Source organism: Saimiri boliviensis, chromosome 7 (assembly GCF_048565385.1).
Source record: "Saimiri boliviensis isolate mSaiBol1 chromosome 7, mSaiBol1.pri, whole genome shotgun sequence".
NCBI lineage: Eukaryota > Metazoa > Chordata > Mammalia > Primates > Cebidae > Saimiri > Saimiri boliviensis.
Genome location: NC_133455.1, coordinates 24,039,587 through 24,054,932, shown reverse-complemented (window position 1 = coordinate 24,054,932; position 15,346 = coordinate 24,039,587). Strand labels below are relative to the sequence as shown.

At 46.6% G+C, this 15,346-nt stretch overlaps 1 protein-coding gene across 7 annotated transcripts in view; it reads left to right on the top strand.

Annotated features, from left to right (window-relative positions):
- ACACB (acetyl-CoA carboxylase beta) overlaps positions 1-15,346 on the top strand; it is a 157,158-nt gene that overhangs the window by 93,068 nt on the left and 48,744 nt on the right. For 6 of the 7 annotated variants that reach the window (XM_039471839.2, XM_074402268.1, XM_074402267.1 and 3 more), the window contains 6 exons: positions 3,177-3,277; positions 6,437-6,525; positions 6,614-6,738; positions 12,935-13,048; positions 13,223-13,336; positions 14,144-14,233. In XM_039471839.2, coding sequence (XP_039327773.2) covers positions 3,177-3,277; positions 6,437-6,525; positions 6,614-6,738; positions 12,935-13,048; positions 13,223-13,336; positions 14,144-14,233 — 633 coding nt within the window. Of the gene's footprint in view, positions 1-3,176; positions 3,278-6,436; positions 6,526-6,613; positions 6,739-12,934; positions 13,049-13,222; positions 13,337-14,143; positions 14,234-15,346 lie in introns of those variants that run through there. The other variant, XM_074402271.1, reaches the window with a different exon arrangement.

The following is a 15,346-nucleotide window of genomic DNA, read 5'->3' as shown; positions in this document are numbered from 1 at the left end:
AAGATATCAGGGGCCAAGGGTTTCCTTTCGAGCCTCATCTGCAGAATCCCATCGTGTACTCAAAGCAGCAATTGTTTGAATGCACACCAACATTCCTTAGGCCTCATTGTCTAAATCTCAAGATTCCGAATAGGAGTGAGCAGTTGATGCAAATGGAGTGAGCATTATCCAAAAAGTAAACTGGCTGACATCATTAGAGGAAATTGAAACTTTTATCTTTGTTTTTCACTGGTTTGCAGCTTTGATTTTCCACCTCTGGATTTTGTAGGTGATACTCTTGGAGCTACATGTAAATATACATATATATATATATATATATATATATATATATATATATATATATAGTCTTTTTAAAATTATATATATATATATGTATTTTATTGCATTTTAGGTTTTGGGGTACATATGAAGAACATGTAAGACTGTTGCATAGGTACACACATGGCAGTGTGGTTTGCTGCCTTCCTCCCCATCACCTATATCTGGCATTTCTCCCCGTGTTATCCCTCCCCAACTCCCCACCCCTCACTGTCCCTCCCCTAGTTCCCCCCCACAGACCCCAGTGTGTGATGCTCCCCTCCCTGTGTCCATGTGTTCTCGTCGTCGTTATAATATTTTTAAAGAATGTCGTGAGCCTGGGCATGGTAGCTCACGCCTATAATCCCAGAACTTTGGGAGGCCTAAGTGGGTGGATCACTTGAGGTCGGGAGTTTGAGACCAGCCTGGCCAACATGGTGAAACCCTGTCTCTACTAAAAATACAAAAATTAGCTGGGTGTGGTGGCAGGTGCCTGTAATCTCAGCTAGTCAGGAGGCTGAGGTGGGAGAATTGCTTGAACCTGGGAGGTAGAGGTTGCAATGAGCCAAGATGGTACCACTGCACTCCAAAAAAAAAAAAGAAGAATGTACTGAAATGTCTCATCATAGTTGCATGTGTGAACATTTTTTTAAAAAAGACTGCAATTGGGCGTGGTGGCTTATGCCAATAATCACAGCACTTTAGGAGGCCAAGGGAGGTGGATCATGAGGTCAGGAGATCAAGACCATCCTGGCCAACATGGTGAAACCCCATCTCTACTCAAATACAAAAAGTTAGCTGGGCATGGTGGCAGGCACCTGTAGTCCCAGCTACTTGAGAGGCTGAGGCAGGGGAATTGCTTGAATCCAGAGGCAGAGGTTGCAGTGAGCTGAAATCACGCCACTGTACTCCAGCCTGGGTGACAGAGCAAGACTCGGTCAAAAAAAAAAAAAAAAAAGAAAAGAATGGAAACCATTCCACCATTCCAGGCTAGTATAAAATATCTCTGTTACTTCCACATTGGCCTCATGTTGTTTATTTTATTGTGGTTGTTGCTTTCATGGGGCATTTGAAAGGTGTTTGCATCAGGAGGAGCCCCTCTGCTTGTTTGCCTTGCTGCCCTCTGGTGGGAGGGTTCCCCACCATTGTCATCCACCCACCCACAAATGAGCCATTTAGGAAACCAGAGGTCGGTGTAGTTCAGGCCATTCTCAGAGGTTAGCAGTTCTAAGGGCTCGAATATTGTTCAACAAAAGAAAGAATACTGATTCATGCTCCCACATGGATGAATCTGTTGTGCTAAGGGAAATAAGCTAGGCACAAAAGACCATATATCCATGTGATTCCTTTTTTCTCTTTTTGAGACAGAGTCTTGCCCTGTCACCCAGGCTGGAGTGTAGTGGTATGAGCACAGCTCACCACAACCTCTACCTCCTGGGTTCAAGCGAGTCTCCTTCCTCAGCCTCCTGAATAATTGGGATTACAGGCACATGCCACCATACCTGGTTAATTTTTTGTATTTTTAGTGGAGATGGGTGAGGTTTCACCACGTTGGCCAGGCTGGTCTTGAACTCCTGACCTCAAGTGATCTGCCTGCCTCGGCATTCCAAAGTGCTGGATTACAGGCATGAGCCACGTTACCCAGCCCTGCGTGATTCCATTTTTATGGAATGTCCAGAATAGGCACATTCATGGAGAAGGCAGTAGATAAGTGGCTGCACAGGGAAAATGGAGACTGAGCACTAATGACTACAAGGTTTCTTTTTAGAGTGTTGAAAAGGCTTTAAAATTAGAAGGTGGTGATAGTTACTTAACTTTATGAATACACTACAAACTTTAAAGCGATTGTGCACTTTAAAGGGGGATGGTGGAATATTATGGTATGTAAGTTATCTGAACTAAAGAATAACAAAAACCAAACTCTGGAGGATCCTAATTGAAAAAATACATATGGAACTTTCAGGGATTTGTCATTGATCCGGGTTTTTTTTTTTCTTTAAAAATATTTTTGATGGCAAAGGCAATATACCAATAACATATGTCTAATGATAAAGACAGGACCCTTCCCCACTGGCGCCCTGGTTTTTGCTAATCTCCTCTTTCCCCATCCCATTCATATGTGTGGAGAGGTATAAGGTGCACTCCTCCATGTGATTGCTGTCATTTTGAGTGCTTGAATTCCTCACCGTTGAGGGGATGAACAGGGCTGTTTCAGGGTGGCTGAAAGGCTTTGGGCCTGGAATTTTCAGTCTTTAAATGAGCCTTGGATGGGACCTCCCTGGGAGGCTGTCATGGGTCCTTTAGGTCAGTGGTCCCCAACCTTTTTAGCACCAGGGACCGGTTCCTTGGAAAACAGTTTTTCCATGGACAATAGAGCAGGCATGGTTTCGGGATGATTCAAGCACATTACGTTTATGGTGCACTTTATTTCTATTATGATTACGTTGTGATATACAAGGAAATAATTATACAACTCACCATAATGTAGAATCTGTGGGAGCCCCAGGCTTGTTTTCCTGTACCATATGGTCCCATCTGGGGGTGTGGGAGACAGTGACAGATCATCAGGCATTAGATTTTCATAAGGAGCTCACAACCTGTATCCCTCGCATGCGCAGTTCACAGTAGGGTTCGTGCCGCTATGAGAATCTAATGCTGCCGCTGATCTGACAGGAGGCGGAGCTCAGGTGGTGATGTGAGCATTGTGGAGGCTGTAAATACAGGTGGAGCTGGCTTGCTTGCCCACTGCTTACCTCCCACTGCGCAGCCAGGTCCTAACAGTGATGGATTGGCTACTGGTTTGAGGACCTCTGCTTTAGGGGACTGCTGTATGGCATCTGAGTGATTGGCAGTCAGACCTGTCTTGCTTTCCTGTCCAGATAGCCACCATCCTGGACTGCCACGCGGCCACCCTGCAGCGGAAGGCTGACCGGGAGGTCTTCTTCATCAACACCCAGAGCATCGTGCAGTTGGTCCAGAGGTGAATCCCGGGTCTCCCTCTGGGGTGCGGTTGTCACGTGAATTGTCACATGCATTGCACCAGGGTGGTGCTCCTGGGTTGTCTTCAGGGAAGGTTTGAACTGAGAAAGTGCATTATAGTCCTGCAGTGCCATCACCAACAGCAGAACCCTGGGAAAGGCACTTTACTTCTGTGAATCTCAGTTTGCCAGTTGGTCAAATGGGAATAAAAACACTTACAAGACAAGTCATTTGAATTATAAATGAATGAATTTTTTTTTTTTTTGAGACAGAGTCTCCCTCTGTCACCCAAGCTAGAGTGCAGTGGTATGATCTCAGCTCACTGCAATCTCCACCTCCCAGGTTCAAGTGATTCTCCTGCCTCAGCCTCTCAAGTAGCTGGGATTATGGGCATATGCCACCATGCCAGGCTAATTTTTGTATTTTTAGTAGAGACAGGGTTTCACCATGTTGGCCAGGCTGGTCTCGAACTCCTGACCTCAAGTGATCCACCAGCCTCAACCTCCCAAAGTGCTGAGATTACAGGCGTGAGCCACCATGTCTGGACTATAAATGGATACATTTTTGTGAAGTGCTGACAAACAGTAAATACTCAATAGATACATTCGATTGAGACAGTAGGATGAAATAGCTTTACATATGATGAAAGACCGCACAAATTGTTATTACTGTGGCTTTTGGGATGATTGCAAAGGAAAGTGGATGAATAATTTGTATTTCATCTCAATAGTTACTTATTGTGCAGGGGTTTTCTGCTGCAGGACTATGCTGATGGCAGAAGGATTTTCTGCCAATTGTAACAAAAAATCCACCTAGCAAGAAAGCTTTGTTTATGAAGACAAACAGGGCCAGATGCTGTGGCTCATGCCTGTAATCTCAGTATTTTGGGAGGCCAAGGCAAGAGGATCACTTGAGGCCAGGAGTTGGAGACCACCCTGGGTGATGTAGGGAGACCTTATCTCTACATAAAAAAGAAAAAAAATGAGTCAGGCATGGTGGCGTGTACCTATAGTCCCAGCTACTCAGGAGGCTGAGGTGGGAGGACTGCTTGAGCCCAGGAGTTCAAGTTTATATTGAGCTGTGATTGCATCGTTGCACACCAGCCTGGGGGACACAGCAAGACCTTGTATTTTAGTGGCGGGGGGGGGAGAAAACATTCTTGGATTTGAACCAATAAATTCCAGGCATGTTTCCCATGTACCCAAAACTCACAGGTACAAAGAATGTGAGATTGTAGAAAACTGGCCTTCTTTTCAAGGAGTTCCTCAGATGTTAGAGAGAGAGATTTTAGTGTGGATTTTCCACAAACTGAAAGATTCACAGCCAAGGACTAGGAAGGGAGTCTTCCTAAAACACATCGACTGCTAACCTAACGCCCATCCTTCAAGCTTCAGGAAAGCATCTAGGAAAAATGAATCATTAGTAAATGAACGGAATTTTCTAGCCAATTTTCTGTGCTGAACATAAATATTAAAGCTCTTTCCTGTGTTGTGTAGGTCTGTGTTTTAAAATCACATTTGGATCAGAGAGTCTTTTAGCATCTTGACCTGTTTTGTTGTTATTGGGGGATGCAGTTAAGCTAGTTTCTACTTCTCCAAAACTCAGTGTTGCATCTCCTAAGAAACCTCACTCCTGTGTTCAGATTTTTGGAGGAACATCCAGGTTAAAACTTTGTTTTAAATGAGAAGCGGCTGGGTGTGATGGCTCACACCTGTAATCCCAGCACTTTGGGAGGCTAAGGTGGGTGAATTGCTTGAGCTTAGAAGCTCGAGACCAGCCTGGGCAATATGGTGAAACCCTATCTAAAAGATATACAAAAATTAGCCAGGCGTGGTGGTGGGCACCTGTGGTCTCAGCTACTTGGGAGGCTGAGGTGGGAGGATTGCTTGCGCCTGGGAGGCAGAGATTAGTGAGCTGTAATTGCACCACTGCACTCTAGTCTGGGTGGCAGAGCAAGACTCTGTCTCAAAAAAGGAAAAAAAAAAAAAAAAAAGAGGCCATGCACGGTGGCTCATGCCTGTAAGTCTAGCACTTTGGGAGACCAAGGTGGAGGGATCACAAGGTCAGGAGTTCGAGACCAGCCTGACCAACATGGTGAAACCCCATCTTACTAAAACTACAAAAATTAGCCAGGCATGATGGCACGCACCTGTAATCCCAGCAACTCAGAAGGCTGAGGCAGGAGAATCGCTTGAACCCGGGAGGTGGAGGTTGCAGCAAGCTGAGATTGCGCCATTGCACTCCAGCCTGGGTGACAGAGTGAGACTCTGTCTTAAAAAAAAAAGAGAGAGAGAAGCAAAATTTGCATGGGGATCTTTTGGTAAATGTCTTTCCAGTGTCTTTTTAAAATGATCTCTGTACAGTGGGTAAGGAATTGAAAATTTTTGGTTTTTGGTTTTAATGGTTAAAGCTTGCTAAAATTGGCTGCCCTGTTCAGCATCTGAACTCTATTAAGGTTCCCCGCCCCCCATATCTCTGTGGCCAGAAAGGCACCCTCCCAAGTGTCAGGCTTGGGATCTCCTCCAGTTTTGCCCCAGTCTGATGTGGGACCTCGGGCAGCTCAGTGTTGTTTTTGGGCTCCAGATGAATCAACTCCACATCCTTCGAAGCCTCAGGATTAGAGGCTGCCCCCAGATACTTAAAAAATTTTTTTTATTTTTAAATTAACTAGTTAACTAATTTTTATGTATTTATTTGAGACAGGCTGTCACCCAGGCTGGAGTGCAGTGGTGCAGTCATAGCTCACAACAGCCTTGACCTGCTGGGCTCAAGTGATCCTCTCGCCTCAGCCTCCTGTGTAGCTGGGACCACAGTCAAGCGCTACCACTCCCAGCTAATTGTTTTGATTTTTCTGTAAAGATAAGGTCTCACTTTGTTGCCCAGGCTGGTCTTGAACTTCTGGGCTCAAATGATCCTCCCGCCTCAGCCTCCCAGGGTGCTGGGGTCATGGGAGTGAGCCACCGTGCCTGGCCTTCGTGTTTTGTAGAAATGGGGTCTTGGCTATATTGCCCAGACTGAACTTGAACTCCTGGGCTCAAGTGACCCTCCCACCTCAGTGTCCTTTCTAAAATCCTTCCTCTTTTTAAAAATCATAAAAGGAAAATATTCAGGGACTTGAGGAAGGGTGTGAGCATTAAGAGCGGCCTTCCCTTCTCCCCAGATACCGCAGCGGGACCCGCGGCTATATGAAAACAGTGGTGCTGGACCTCCTGAGAAGATACTTGCACGTCGAGCACCATTTTCAACAAGGCAAGTGACGCTGATGCTGACGCCCGTGGGATGGTGGGGGCCGGGGGAGCCCGAGCTTTACCTCTGTGTGGTCTTTTGTCTCTGCTAGCTCACTACGACAAGTGTGTGATAAACCTCAGGGAGCAGTTCAAGCCAGACATGTCCCAGGTGCTGGACTGCATCTTCTCCCACGCGCAGGTGGCCAAGAAGAACCAGCTGGTGATCATGTTAATCGTAAGCAGGAAGAGTGCCTGTTACCCAGACTGGGGATGGATCGGAGTCTGTAAACGTGTTCTAAAAAGGGCCAGAAAGTGGCTGGGTGTGGTGGCTCACGCCTGTCATCCCAGCACTTTGAGAGGTCGAGGCAGGCAGATCACTTGAAGTCAGGAGTTTGAGACCAGCCTGGCCAATGTGTTAAAACTTCATCTATACTAAAATACAAAACTTAGCTGGGTGTGGTGGTGCGTACCTGTAATCCCAGCTGCTTGGGAGGCTGAGACAGAAGAATCACTTGAACCCGGGAGGCAGAGGTTGCAGTGAGCCGAGATTGCAGCACTGCACTCCAGTCTGGGAGACAGAGTGAGACTCCATCTTAAAAAATAAAATAGCCAGAAAGTAAATATTTCAGACTGTGTAGGTTGGTGTGATCTCTGTCGTGACCACTCAACACTGCCTTTGTACAATGTAAGCGAATGGGCATGGCTGTGTTCCCGTAAAACTTTGTTTGGAGCCTCAGATGGGAAGATCCCTCGAGCCTGGGAGTTCAAGTCCAACCTGGGCAACATTGCAAGACTCCATTTCTTAGAAAAAAAATTAAAGCTGGACACTGTGGCTCATATCTGTAATCCCAGTATTTTGGGAGGCTGAGGCAGGAGGATCACTTGAGGCCAAGAGTTTGAGACCAGCCTGGGCAACGTAGGGAGACCGTATCTCTACAAAAAGTACAAAAATTAGCTAGGTGTGGTGGTGTGCACCTGTAGTCCCAGCTACTCAGGGCTGTGAGGCAGGAGGAGCGCTAGAGCCTGGGATCATACCCCTGCAGTAAGCCGTGATCATACCACTGCACTCCAGCCTGGGGGACAGGATGAGGCCCTGTCTCAAAAAACGAACAAAAAAACCCAAAACACCTTTGTGTACAAAATCAACTAATGGTTGGGATTTGTTAGCCCCTAAGGAGATCATGACTAATGCAAAGCACATACTTTGTATCAGGTACTCTTGAAGTCCTTTCCAAATAAATAGTAGCTCATTTAATTCTCATAGCAACCCTAGAAAATGGGCACTGCTCTCAACAGCTCTTTGACAGAGCACAGAGAAGTTAAGCCACTTGCAGAAGGGCACCCAGCTCCTAAATGTAGAACCAGGATTTGAACCAGTAGTCTGGCTCCAGAGTCACGAGCTATTAGCCATGGGATATTGGATTTTGAGTCCCATGTGTTGAGAAGAAGTACTGCGTCTCTTTGTTCTTGTTTCTCTTTCTACCTGGTAATAGCAGTCTTTTTTGTTTGTTTGTTTCTTTTTCTTTTGAGACAGAGTCTCACTCTGTTACCCAGGCTGGAGAGCAGTGGCACCATCATGGCTCACTGTGGCCTTGATCCCACGGGCTTAAGCGATCCTCCCACCTCAGCCTCCCAAGTAGCTAAAATACAGACTCACACCACCACGCCCATCTAGTTTGTTTGTTATTTGTTTTGTAGAGATGTTGCCCAGGCTGGTCTTGAACTCCTGGGCTCAAGCAATCCTCCCACCTTGGCCTCCCAAAGTACTGGGATTACAGGCACAAGCCACTGTGCCTGGCCGATAATAGCAATCTTTTATAACTAAAAATTTTTTTTCTTTGATACATCCTTGGTGACTGACTTGGAAAATGTAGGATCCACTGAGTAAGAGAGATTTGGACTTGGCTTATAGTAGAAAGGGGTTGGCATTTTTTTTTTTTTTTTTTTTTGAGACAAAGTCTTGCTCTGTCACACAGGCTAGAGTGCAGCGTCACAATCTTGGCTCACTGCGATGTCTGCCTCGTGGGTTCTATCTATCTTCTCTCTCTCTCTCTCTCTCTCTCTCTCTCTCTCTCTCTCTCTCTCTCTTTTTATTGAGACAGAGTCTTGCTCTTGTCACCCAGGCTGGAGTGCAATGTGCAATCTCTGCTCACTGCAACTTCTGCCTCCAGGGTTCAGACGATTTTCCTGTCTCAGCCTCCAGAGTATCTGGGATTACAGGCACATGCCACCACGCCTGGCTAACTTTTGTATTTTTAGTAGAGATGTGGTTTCTCTATGTTGGCCTAACTGGTCTCAAACTCCTGACCTCAGGTGATCCACCAGCCTCGGCCTCCCAAAGTGCTGGGATTACAGGCATGAGCCACTGCTCCCGGCCTGGCAAATTTTTTTAATAAAGAGGCTCAAATAGTAAAGATTCTAGACTTAGAGATGTTCACCCCCTGTTGCGACTACTCAGCTCTGTGAGCTCTGTCACTGTAGCCTGAAAACAACTACAGACAGTAGGTACGTGAATGAGGGCAGCTATGTTCTGATAAAACTTCATTTACAGAAACAGTCAATGGGCAGCTTGGCCATGGGCTTAGTACCCTATCCCTTATCCAAATTGCATTAATAAATACTGGTTTTTTTTTGGTAAAGAATCATTTAAAAATCTCATGCAGCAGCTTTTAATCCTGGCTGTATATCAGAATCACTTGGCTGGCAGAGAGACTTCCAAAAAATGCGGTCACCCATGCCCCACCCTTGGTCAATTTAATCAGAGTTTCTAGGGGTGGTGCCCCAAGGCATTAGTGCTTTTTGAAGGTTTCCCTGTGGGAAACTTAACCATGTACTGCATATTAGGTAATATTATTGGTTTAATGTCCAGTTTCTTTGGTGTTTTAATGGTTCTGTAGGTAGATGGGAGGCAGATATGTGCTAAAATAGTGTAAAGGATTGTAGTGTCTGCAACTGACTTTCAGAAAAAGAGAGAGAGTGTGTATGTGCATGTATGCACACATGCGTGCTTATTAGAGAAAAATCAAATATGATAATGTAAAAATTTAACAATTAGTAAATGTAAGTGATTGCTATGGGGTTTACAACATACTGATATTAAATTCTTCTGTAGTTATAAAGTTTGTAAAAATTAATTGGGAGAGAGGACTACCAAAGTTATTGCAGTGTGCAGCCAGGACTGGGAACTTATGCCCAGGGAGACATCCACTCCTTGGGGGGAGTTCTATTGCTAAAATAATACAATGCTTTTCAAAATACATTCTTTGGATGGAGTTTCCTGGAGTTTGAGTGTTTGTGTAGCAAAGTATACCTGTAATCTGTGTTACATGTAAGTTTTTGGTGCCGCAAAAGAAATATTATAGAAAGAATGTATTATATCCTACAATCTATTACAGTCAGCTTGCCATTCAACTCTGGGTTATTCTGCTGTTCAAATATAAAGTTTCTCAGCAAGGCAATTTTTACTTCTATGGAAGGGTGCATTTCACAGATGGAGCAATGGCAGTGACACCTGAACAAGGGAGAGGAAGGGGTTCTTTTCCCTGATGCAGGTGGCCCCTATTGCTGTGTCCTTCCTGTATTGGCTAGGGTTAGACCACACAGTCTAAGCTAATTCTGATTGGCTATTTTAAAGGGAGCAGGGATACAAGTAGTTTGAGTGGTGGGGGTGAGCAATGTGGTGGGAAGGACAGTTACCGAACAGGTAACTAAAGGTGACTCAGGTCAAAGCAGATGACCAGGGGGATGTGAATTACTGATTAGAACTGGCGGGAAAGTTGTTTACTAAAATCTAGGGGTAAGGGGGAGAAAAGAACCAGGAAGTTGACTTTAAATTGGAGAACGAAGACCAGGGGAGCTGAACATGCCGATACACTGGTTCTTTGGAGAAGATCTCAGAACTCATTGTACTTAACAATTTACAGGCTAAAACTTTTGAAAAGGAATTTATTATATCCTACAATCTATTACAGTCAGCTTGCCATTCAAAGGCTGGGGGTTGGGTCTGTGGGTTATTCTGCTGTTCGTCCCACTGTACATATACTGACTCTCTTTTGGGCATGAAGTCCTGAAATGTCATGTACACCAGAGGACAGCCAAGGGAAGATGGGCGGAGCAGCCCCCAGCTGTTGGGAATGGGGACACTTGCTTGGACCTCTTTGGTGATAGAGGCTAAAAATGTTGAACCGAATTACAGTTTGGGGATAAATGTGAGATTCATTATTCTTCTGACTTTCTTGGTCCCATTTGTTAGAATATATTGAGTTCTCTGCACTTGATGGTATTTGGGACCTGAGAGGTTTTGAACAAAGACTTGCGAATTGAATGATTACTTTGAAATGAATTTTTATGAGGCTTTTAAAGGAACCTGGTTTCTGATACCAATTCACTGGTCATGGGTCTTCATTAGTGACAAAAAAAAGCAATCAAACCATGACTCCGTGAACTAAAATACACAAAATGAGACTGCTTCACTAAGTTAACAAAAAATTTAAATGTTTTGTTTTGCTTTGTTTTGTGTTTGAGACGGAGTCTCGCTTTGTTGCCCAGGTTGGAGTGCAATGGCGCAATCTCTGCTCACCGTATCCTCCACCTCCCAGGTTCAAGGATTTTCCTGCCTCAGCCTCCCAAGTAGCCAGGACTACAGGTGTGCACCACCACACCTGGCAATTTTTTTGTATTTTTAATAGGAGACAGGGTTTCGCCATGTTGTCCAGGCTGGTCTCAAACTCCTGGCCTCCGGTGATCTGCCCACCTTGGCCTCCCAAAGTGCTGGGATTACAGGCATGAACCACTGCACCCAGCCGAGAAAAATGTGGGTTTTTGTTTTTTGTGTGTGTGTGTGTATGTAGAAGGCAATGGTCAGATTTTTTAATGTTCACACTTAGATGTGTGTGAGGAAATTTAAAAAATGTTCACACTTAAGTTTTTCACCTCTTAGAAAACCACTAGTCTGCTGTTGGTGAGCACCTGCACTGTCCTGTCCTGGGACCCACAAGCCTAGGGGACGGGCGGAGAGTTAAGCCACCACTGTTTGTTAATAGAAAGCAAATCAGAGAAGGGAGAGAAGATTTAGAACACTTTCCTCCCACATTTCTTCAGCATTGACGTTGCTGTGTGTTTGTGTATGAAATATCAATATGTTAAAAATATTTCTGATGACAAAAACAGTGTAGGTTCCTTATAGTAGGAACATGCAGAAACAGATGTAGAAAAAAATCAGCCACAGCCCTGCCATCTGGTGACCTCTTATACAGTCTTAGTGGATGCCCGGGGCAGGGAACAGGGGCATGTTGCTCAGGAGCGCTGATATTTAGCATTCATTGCTCTGCCTTCAGTGGGTAGTTAGGGAGCACTTGCTCTGAGCCAGTCCCAAGCCCATCCTGCACATTTAGGGCACAAGAGGGGATGCAAAGGCTGGCTGCACCTGCCCTGGTCTCCAGCAGAAAGGTTTTTCTTTCAGAAGCAGAGAGGAGGGATGCAACATGGGCACGTTGTCCCTCCCTCTCCTGCAAGATTCAACCCCATGTCCTTCTCCGCTGAAACTGTGAGCCCCGTAAGTCAGGCTGCAATGTGTGAGGGAAACAGCGGGAGCCTTTGGGGGCAGAAGAGTCCTGTGTGCACATGCTTGGTGGCTTTGGTCTGAGGCATATTGCCTCTTTGAGCCTCAGTGTTCCTATCTGTAAAGTGAGAATCAAGATAAGTAACTCCTCATGGGGGTGGGAGAATTTGGAATTTGGGGAGTTGTATATAAAGGGTCTGGCTGTTTACTAGCCACCTGGTACATAGTATGCTCCTGCTAATCACTGGCTTTTTTTTTTTTTTTTTGGAGACATACCTGGCTCTGTTGCCCAGGCTGGAGTGCAGTGGTGTGATATCAGCTCACTGCAACCTCCACCTCCCAAGATCAAATAATCCTCCCATCTCAGCCTCCTGAGTCGCTGGGACTACAGGCACATGCCACCATGCCCAGCTAATTTTCATATTTTTTTTCGTAGAGACAAGGTTTTGTACTGTTGCCCAGACTGTTCTCAAACTTCTGAGCTCAAGCACCTCAGCCACCCAAAGTGCTGGGATTACAGGCATGAGCCACCACTCCTGGCTTAATCACTGGCGATTCATAGTAATGTAGGCAGGGACTTAGTTGTATTTGTTTGTTTTTAACCATGGATTTAGGGCATGTTTTGGGGTGGATGCATGGGTGGCCGAATGAATAAATGAATGAATGAATGAATGAATGAACGAATGACTGGGGTGGATGCACAGTAGAAAGTGGTGAGGGTTTGCATATCAGGCCGGGCCTGTTTGGAGAGAGGAGCAGCTGTCTGGCTTTGGAGCAGGCGCCCTCCTCCGCCTCCACCCCACCGTCAGCTGAGATGAGTTCTCCCTGGGCTGGAGAAAAGCCATTTGGCTTCTTTTTTTTGTCGCCTAAGGATGAGCTGTGTGGCCCAGACCCTTCCCTGTCGGACGAGCTGACCTCCATCCTCAACGAGCTCACTCAGCTGAGCAAAAGTGAGCACTGCAAAGTGGCCCTCAGAGCCCGGCAGGTAGGGTCGCGGGGTGCAGTCCCCATAGTGTGCGCTTCCCCCACCCTCCTGTGTGGCCCCTACCGTGCTCAGCCCTCACCGTGCCCGGTCCCACTGTGCTGCTGCCCGTGGCCCAGCCTCTGCCTTCTCCCCTGGGAGATCGGCCCATGCCAGCCCCCGTCCCTCCCGATGCAGATCCTGATTGCCTCCCACCTCCCCTCCTACGAGCTGCGGCACAACCAGGTGGAGTCCATTTTCCTGTCTGCCATTGATATGTATGGCCACCAGTTCTGCCCTGAGAACCTCAAGGTGAGCCCGTCTCCTTCCTTCCACCTTCTCTGGAGCGCCCACCGTGGCCCAGGTGGGGGTCTCTGGGGAAACGGCTCCTCCTGCCCTGCAGGTACTCAGTGGGGTGCAGGGCACAGCCACAGATGCAGATGGTTCTGTCCAGTGTGGCCAGGGCTGCCCGAGGGGGAACCTGGGGAGACTCTAGGAAAGGTGGGCATGGAGCCCAGTCCTGCAGGAAGGACAGTGTGACAGCAGCGGGGGCTCACCTGGTGCAGTTTTAAAAACCCAGCCTTGATGGAGCGTATCTGGAAGCTGTGAGCCCTGTGTGGCTGTCATGGCCTCAGCTTCCCTCTTCCTAGACTCTGGCTAGTCATCCCAGAGTTCTTCACTGTCAGCTCTGCTGTGATTAAAGAGGGGAGAGCCCAGCATACTGCAGGGCACTGATTGCTTTTAGTGATTGAAACATCTCCCTGCTCCCACACTGGTGGTTAAAAAACTTATTCACTGGCTGGGCGTGGTGGCTCACATTGTAATACCAGCACTCGGGAGGCCAAAACTGGAGGATCACTTGAGCCCGGGAATTTGAGACCAGCTTGGGCAATATAGTGAGACCCTATCTCTACAAAAAAAAAAAAAAAGAGCCAGGCATGGTGGTGCCCACTCTAGTCCCAGCTACTCCAGAGGTTGACATAGGAGGATCGCTTCAGCCTGGGAGGTAGAGGCTGTGATCATACCACTGCACTCCAGCTTGTCTCAGATAAACACAAAGAAAAACCTGAAATTTGTTCACATTGACTCTTCCTTGTTTCCCCTTTTTATTTCCCATAGAAATTAATACTTTCGGAAACAACCATCTTCGATGTCCTGCCTTCTTTCTTCTATCACGCTAACAAAATCGTGTGCATGGCATCCTTGGAGGTAAGCAGGAGAGGCCCAGAGAACAGCACTGACCAGGGCAGTTCTAGCATTCACTGCCGACCACCTTGCATCTGACCCTAGGCCACGCTCCTAGTGAATGTGATCCTATCCTTTCCCCTACAAGGTAGGTAATCATCCCATCTTACAGAGGAAGGAACTGAGGCTCAGAGAGGTAAAGTGACTTATGCAGCGTCAGGAAGTGGCAGAACCAGGTTTTGCACGACTAGGTCTGTCTCATTCCAGAGTCCATGCTAGTCACCACTGCTGTCCCACATGTCATTCCAGCCTCTTCCAGGCAGGGCACAGTTAAATACTAATCCCTCAAAGCCAAGTCTAAGGCACCTCACTTGAACTTTCTGACTCATATGCATTAAATACCTTTGTAAGACTTTTCTGCTTCAAACTACCAGAGCTAGAGGAGCCCAGATGACAACTTACGGTGTTGACCCCCACCCTGGGCGAGTGCGGTAGAAGGGCGTGGCTGGTAGCAACAAAACCCAGATTAGAACCAGGTGATCCCTGGGAGCAAGAATTCAGGTCTTGAATTCAGGAACCAAGAGGTGTTGTGTTGGTTCTAGGAAATCAGAGTTTTAAATCTTTTATTATTGTTTGAGACTCACTCTGGTGCCTAGGCTGGAGTGCAGTGGCGCGATCTTGGCTCACTGCAGCCTCTGCGTCCTGGATTCAAGTGATTCTCCTTCCTCAGCCTCCCCAGTAGCTGGAACTACGGGGCGCACCACCACGCCTGGCTGATTTTTGTATTTTTAGTAGCGACAGCACTTTATCATGTCGGCCAGGCTGGTCTGGAACTCCTGACCTTAAGTGATCTGCCTGCCTCAGCCTCCCAAAAAATCTGCCCTTTTAGAATCCTTTTAAGAAAATATGAGATGCTGTCTTGTGTTGTTTTTTTTTTTTTTTTGAGACGGAGTTTCACTCTTGTTACCCAGGCTGGAGTGCAATGGTGTGATCTCGGCTCACTGCAACCTCCACCTCCTGGGTTCAGGCAATCCTCCTGCCTCAGCCTCCTGAGTAGCTGGGATTACAGGCACGCACCACCATGCCCAGCTAATTTTTTGTATTTTTAGTAGAAATGGGGTTTCACCATGTTGACCA